We start from the raw sequence: 6,897 nt of genomic DNA on the forward strand, positions 1-6,897 counted from the left end.
ATCTCCCGCGTGTCCAGCTCCATGTTCATGACCGGCTCCTCTGAGGCTGCAGCAGCTGCTCTAACCGCCGGCTGACGGATGGAGTGAGGGCCGCTGAGCTCCCAAAGCTGCTTTAAGAAACGACATTTTAATGACGCGATGCGTTCCCAGATGGCGCGGCGTTGGTCCCCGCCGGGCGCACGACACACGGCGCGCTTCCCTTTGACGCCGCGGCGAATGAAAAGCTTCGCCGATGAGCCGGAGAGGAACTTTTTTTTCCTTCCTTTTTCCCGTAACAAGTGTTTCCTGGAAATGTTTCAACGCTCCGAAAATAACTGAGATAAGGGGCTCGTCTTTTATGGAGAACCCCATTCTTAATAGATGGGAGTTGATGCTGAAGAATGACATCAGATGTGCACCGTTAACCCGACGCTTAAAGGCCCGAGTTCAGATGTTAGGGAGGACGACTGCGTGGAGAGAGGAAAGATGCATTAAAAGCTTTTTGTGGCTCCAGAGGGAGCCGCGGTAAGTCTGACAGATGGAGCGTCGGTCAAGGCTGTGTGTGTGTGTGTGTGAAAGATGTTAGCTTCCCAGACCTCTGCAGCTCGCTCTAATCGCCGCTCGAGGCTACGATGGGGCGCCCGGCTACGTTGGGGCGCTCGAGGCTACGTGAGGGCGCTCGAGGCTACGTTGGGGCGCTCGAGGCTACGTGAGGGCTCTCGAGGCTACGTTGGGGCGCTCGAGGCTACGTTGGGGCGCTCGAGGCTACGTGAGGGCTCTCGAGGCTACGTGAGGGCTCTCGAGGCTACGTGAGGTCTCTCGAGGCTACGTTGGGGCGCTCGAGGCTACGTTGGGGCACTCGAGGCTACGTTGGGGCGCTCGAGGCTACGTGAGGGCGCTCGAGGCTACGTGAGGGCGCTCGAGGCTACGTTGGGGCGCTCGAGGCTACGTTGGGGCGCTCGAGGCTACGTGAGGGCTCTCGAGGCTACGTGAGGGCTCTCGAGGCTACGTTGGGGCGCTCGAGGCTACGTTGGGGCGCTCGAGGCTACGTTGGGGCTCTCGAGGCTACGTTGGGGCGCTCGAGGCTACGTGAGGGCTCTCGAGGCTACGTTGGGGCGCTCGAGGTTACGTGAGGGCTCTCGAGGCTACGTTGGGGCGCTCGAGGCTACGTGAGGGCTCTCGAGGCTACGTGAGGGCTCTCGAGGCTACGTTGGGGCGCTCGAGGCTACGTGAGGGCTCTCGAGGCTACGTGAGGGCGCTCGAGGCTACGTGGGGGCTCTCGAGGCTACGTGAGGGCTCTCGAGGCTACGTGAGGGCTCTCGAGGCTACGTGAGGGCTCTCGAGGCTACGTTGGGGCGCCCGGCGCTACGTTGGGGCGCTCGAGGCTAAGTCGGCCGCTCGACGCATTACACAACCCAGTCTCTGGTTGAGCTGTCAACTTTGCATTGTGGGTAATGTAGCTGTGTTGAGATTATGACCAGGCACTTTCTACAAAGCGCCTTGGACTCGCATTCTCCCTCCTGGCCAGCAGGGGGCGGTGGCGGCGAGACTCAGGTGCTAGAAGAAGTCTGATGTCTAAAAATGTCCTTTTTTTCAAAATGACCCGACTTCTCACCTGATTTATTGTGGCGTTAATTCACCTGCTGCTCACCTCCACGCACAGCGAGAGTCAGGACGAAGCAGTGTGTGTGTGTGTGTGTGTGTGTGTGTGTGTGTGTGTGTGTGTGTGTGTGTGTGTGTGTGTGTGTGTGTGTGTGTGTGTGTGTGTGTGTGTGTGTGTGTGTGTGTGTGTGTGTGTGTGTGTGAACCAGAGTTACATCAATGGATTACTGTTCATTCATCCATGTAAAGTCTCAAACACACACACACACGCACACACTGCTTCGTCCTTAAAGCTGCATTCTCTCTCCTGACCACCAGGAGGACGGCGACGACCAGGAGCTGCAACACGCGTCACGATGCAGCAATAATATCAATAACAATATGATTTATGCTCCTGGTTGCAGTAAAGTGATCACGCTGTTCTCTACACACTTTATACACAATATACACACATTGCTGATGTGTTATTAGCCAAAGAAATCAATAAGTGAATATTTTTGGAAAAGCACAAATAGTCACGCGTACAATATAAAAAATGTTTATTGGTAAAAAGAAAATTGGGGGATATTTGCCTCAATTCATGGTTAAAAAAAAAATTCTGGAAAGCATTGTATGAGAAACACGCCGTATGCATTAAATATGAGTAAAGTGACCTTCGCTGTGTGCACTTATGCTACTTCCTGTCTCGCTTGGAGAGGACGAAGCCTCAAAGTCACGGCGTGTAAACTATTCATACTAAATATTTACTGTATCACAAAGAAAGGCTCAAAGTGTCTCAGCTCCACCAGCTGTGTGACTTTATGTATTTTAATAATCGTGCAATGCAACGCGGATCTCGAAAAAAGCTCAAATCAAACGTATTTAACTCGTGTTGATGTCATTTATTACAGTTTGATTCAGGGTTTGTTTTCAATGATCTTTGCCGAGGAAGTCGGATGTCTTTTTATTTTATTTTTGTATGCATCGGAAATGATGAAGACAAAAATATGGAATGGAAATCACACATAATTCACACGTAAGGAAAAGAAGCGGGAGGCCACTCGGCGGGACGCTCATCAGCAGTTTATAAATAGGATCCTTGATTCATCAGACGGAAACAGGAAGTGGCGAACGCACGCTCGAGCAATCAGAGCGCAGAGCCAGCCGAGGGTCGGCGATGTCATTCGAGTCTTTGCGGCGTTAGAAGCAGGTGAAGCCTCATCACAGATGCATGCTGGGAGATCGGATCCGTGCCGATTCGTTTTATTTAAAAATACATATATATTTTTGCCGTTGTTTTTGTTGTTTTTGTTGTATATTCTAATATATGTATTTTTTTATATTCTTATATGCATATAAATATTCCAATATACACATATATATATAAATATTCCAATATAGATATATATACAATATATATATATTTAAAATATTCTAATATATATATAAAATATTCTAATATACATATATATATTTTAAATATTCTAATATAAATATATAAAATATTATAATATATATAAAAATATTGTACTATATATATACATATATGATATATATATATAATATTTATATAAAATAATATTTATATAAAATAATAAGTATGGAAGGCTCATATACACTACCGTTCAAAAGTTTGGGATCACCCAGACAATTTCGTGTTTTCCATGAAAACTCACACTTTTATTTATCAAATGAGTTGCAAAATGTATAGAAAATATAGTCAAGACATTGACAAGGTTAGAAATAATGATTTGAATTTGAAGTATTAATTTTTTTCTTCAAACTTTGCTTTCGTCAAAGAATGCTCCTTTTGCAGCAATTACAGCATTGCAGACCTTTGGCATTCTAGCTGTTCATTTGTTGAGGTAATCTGTTGAAATGTCACCCCACGCTTCCTGAAGCACCTCCACCAGTTGGATTGGCTTGATGGGCACTTCTTGCGGACCATACGGTCAAGCTGCTCCCACAACAGCTCAATGGGGTTGAGATCTGGTGACTGTGCTGGCCACTCCATTACAGACAGCAAGCTGCCTGCTTCTTCCCTCAATAGTTCTTACACAATGTGGAGGTGTGCTTTGGGTCATTGTCCTGTTGGAGGAGGAAATTGGCTCCAATCAAGCGCTGCCCACAGGGTATGGCATGGCGTTGCCAAATGGAGTGATAGCCTTCCTTATTTAAAATCCCTTTGACCTGGTACAAATCTCCCACTTTCCCAGCACCAAAGCAGCCCCAGACCATCACATGACCTCCACCATGCTTGACAGATGGTGTCAGGCACTCTTCCAGCATCTTTTCACCTGTTCTGCCTCACAAATGTTCTTCTGTGTGATCCAAACACCTCAAACTTGGATTCATCTGTCCAGAACACCTTTTTCCAATCTTCCTCTGTCCAATGCCTGTGTTCTTTTGCCCATACCAATCTTTTCTTTTGATTGGCCAGTCTCAGATATGGCTTTTCTTTGCCACTCTGCCTAGAAGGCCAGCATCCCGGAGTCGCCTTCACTGTCGACGTTGACACTGGCGCTTTTGGGTACCATTTAAAGAAGCTGCCAGTTGAGGACCTGTGAGGCGTCTATTTCTCAAACTAGAGACTCTAATGTACTTGTCTTCTTGCTGAGTTGTGCACCGGGCCTCCCACTTCTCTTTCTGCTCTGGTTAGAGCCCGTTTGTGCTGTTCTCTGAAGGGAGTAGTACACACCGCTGGAGGAAATTTTCAGTTTCTTTGCAATTTCTCGCATGGAATAGCCTTCATTTCTAAGAACAAGAATAGACTGGCGAGTTTCACATGAAAGTTCTTTTTTTCTGGCCATTTTGAGAGTCTTATCGAACCCACAAATGTGATGCTCCAGATAATCAAATAGCTCAAAGGAAGGCCAGTTTTATAGCTTATATCTCCAGCATAACTGTTTTCAGCTGTGCTAACATAATTGCACAAGGGTTTTCTAATCATCCATTAGTCTTCTAATCATCCATTAGTCTTCTAAGGCGATTAGCAAACACAATGTACCATTAGAACACTGGAGTGATGATGGAAATGGGCCTCTATACACCTCTGGAGATACTTCATTAGAAACCAGACGTTTCCACCTAGAATAGTCATTTACCACATTAACAATGTATAGAGTGTATTTCTGATTGATTTAATGTTATCTTCATTGAAAAAAACAATGCTTTTCTTTGAAAAATAAGGACATTTCTAAGTGATCCCAAACTTTTGAACGGTAGTGTATATATTATATATATTATATATGTCGATAATTTGTATGTAATATATATAGTGTATATATATAATATATATATATATATACATGTTATTCCAGAATAGGAGAGAGAATGCAGCTTGAACACATGAAGCATAGACTTCTATACAACCAAAGGAGTCGCCCCCTGGTGGTCAGGAGAGAGAATGCAGCTTGAACACATGAAGCATAGACTTCTATACAACCAGAGGAGTCGCCCCCTGGTGGTCAGGAGAGAGAATGCAGCTTGAACACATGAAGCATAGACTTCTATACAACCAGGAGCATCGTACCGTTTATCAACTCATTCACGCGACTCGGGGACACGTCGTAACTCTTCCCACAATGCAACGGGGCACACCTCTGACCAACTGTCAAAAACAAACGACCTACTGAATGAATAATTCACGGCGCTGAGTCGGCGCTGACGGACGATAAGAGACTTTAAAACTATCAAATCATTTAAACGCTCCGCTGACCGGACGATAATCGTTGCGGAAATTATCCTAAAAATAAATATTTAAAAATGAAACATATTTATTTATGAGTGAAGAGTGTGTGAGGTGATCCGATGAAACCATCAGTTTGAGGACCTGATCAATCAATGAGGCCAGCTGCAGCTGTGTGTGATGCCCAATGTACTCCGGACACACACACACACACACACACACACACACACACACACACACACAGAAGCATTATGTCATGCAAACACACACACATACACAGAAGCATTATGTCATGCACACACACACACACACACACACTTTATATCACCTACTTACCATTTTAAGATCAGTTAAATCAGAACTGTCATTAGCTGCTCTTTATCTAAATGCATCTGTGACACACACACACACACACTGTGACACACACACACACACACTGTGACACACACACTGTGACACACACACACACTGTGACACACACACACAGCTTATTAAAGCTCTCCGTACAGTGATCTGAAGCCTCCATGATTTCCTCTTTCTTTTGTAGAGCATCAGACACACGAGCTCACACAGTATTACACGCGCGCGCGCACACACGCACGCGCACATACGACCACACAGTGAATGCATCTTGAACATCAAACAGCGTCACACATGAGAGCGTTTACCGTGATGTTCATGTTTTGGGGGTTTGCTTCCCATACAGCAGCAGGGCACACACGCACACGCACGCGCACACACACGCACACACACACACACACACCAGAGTCCCGGTAGGTTTTCTGCACACATTTCTGCTGCTTACGCGTCTCCTCTCTCCCGGTGACTTCAGCCGGACTCTAGTGTTTCATTGTGTGCGTGTGTGTGCGCGTGCATGTGTGTGTGTTGTGTGTGTGCGTGTGTTTCCGCGCCGCGCGTGCGTCCTACCTGTTTTGTAGAAGGCGTCGGTGTCCGGGTCGCTGGGCGCCTCCTCGGCCGCTTCCGCGGGGTTCATGTCGGATCCGGTTCGATACAATCCACCGACACGAAGCCCGGAACGCAGCCCCTCCGGTCCGGGGGGAGGGTACAATCCTCTCGTCTGTATTTATGTAGTGTTATTCCTCACATGCTGTCTCTCTCTCTCTCCCTCCATCCCCCCCTCGCGCGCTGCTTTCTCCCTGGCTTGGTGTTCCAGGGCTGGCGTCGGCTCCCTCTATTGTTCCCCGTCCAGCCTCTCTCTCTCTCTCTCTGCTGGCTGACAGGGTCTCTCTACCGCCCTCCCTCTCTCTCTCTCCCCCCCCCCGTACCTCCCCTCCCTCTGGCGCTCTCTCTCTCTCTGTCTCTCGCTCGCTCTCTCTTCCAATTCAATTTATTGACAAAATATAATTCGTTGTTGATATTAAAGGGTTTATAAATTATTGTCAAACACAACAACAATGTCAAAATATGATATTATATTATATATACATTTAAAATGAAATATATATTTATTTTTAAATATTATAATATATATATATATTTAAAATATTATAATAAGTATATATATACATATTATATATATACAATATTATAATATGTATATATACACATATATAAAATATTATATTACATATATATTGAAAATATTATAATATATACATATTATTTAAATGTTATAATATGTATATATG

General features: G+C 45.4%; 1 protein-coding gene across 1 annotated transcript in view; it reads right to left on the bottom strand.

Annotated features, from left to right (window-relative positions):
* kalrna (kalirin RhoGEF kinase a) overlaps nt 1-6,428 on the bottom strand; it is a 151,787-nt gene extending 145,359 nt beyond the window's left edge. The window contains exon 1 of the mRNA XM_056439154.1: nt 6,176-6,428. Coding sequence (XP_056295129.1) covers nt 6,176-6,242 — 67 coding nt within the window. The 5' untranslated portion in view covers nt 6,243-6,428. The remainder of the gene's footprint in view (nt 1-6,175) is intronic.
* Between the last annotated feature and the right edge of the window lie 469 nt (nt 6,429-6,897).

Source organism: Pseudoliparis swirei, chromosome 2 (assembly GCF_029220125.1).
Source record: "Pseudoliparis swirei isolate HS2019 ecotype Mariana Trench chromosome 2, NWPU_hadal_v1, whole genome shotgun sequence".
NCBI lineage: Eukaryota > Metazoa > Chordata > Actinopteri > Perciformes > Liparidae > Pseudoliparis > Pseudoliparis swirei.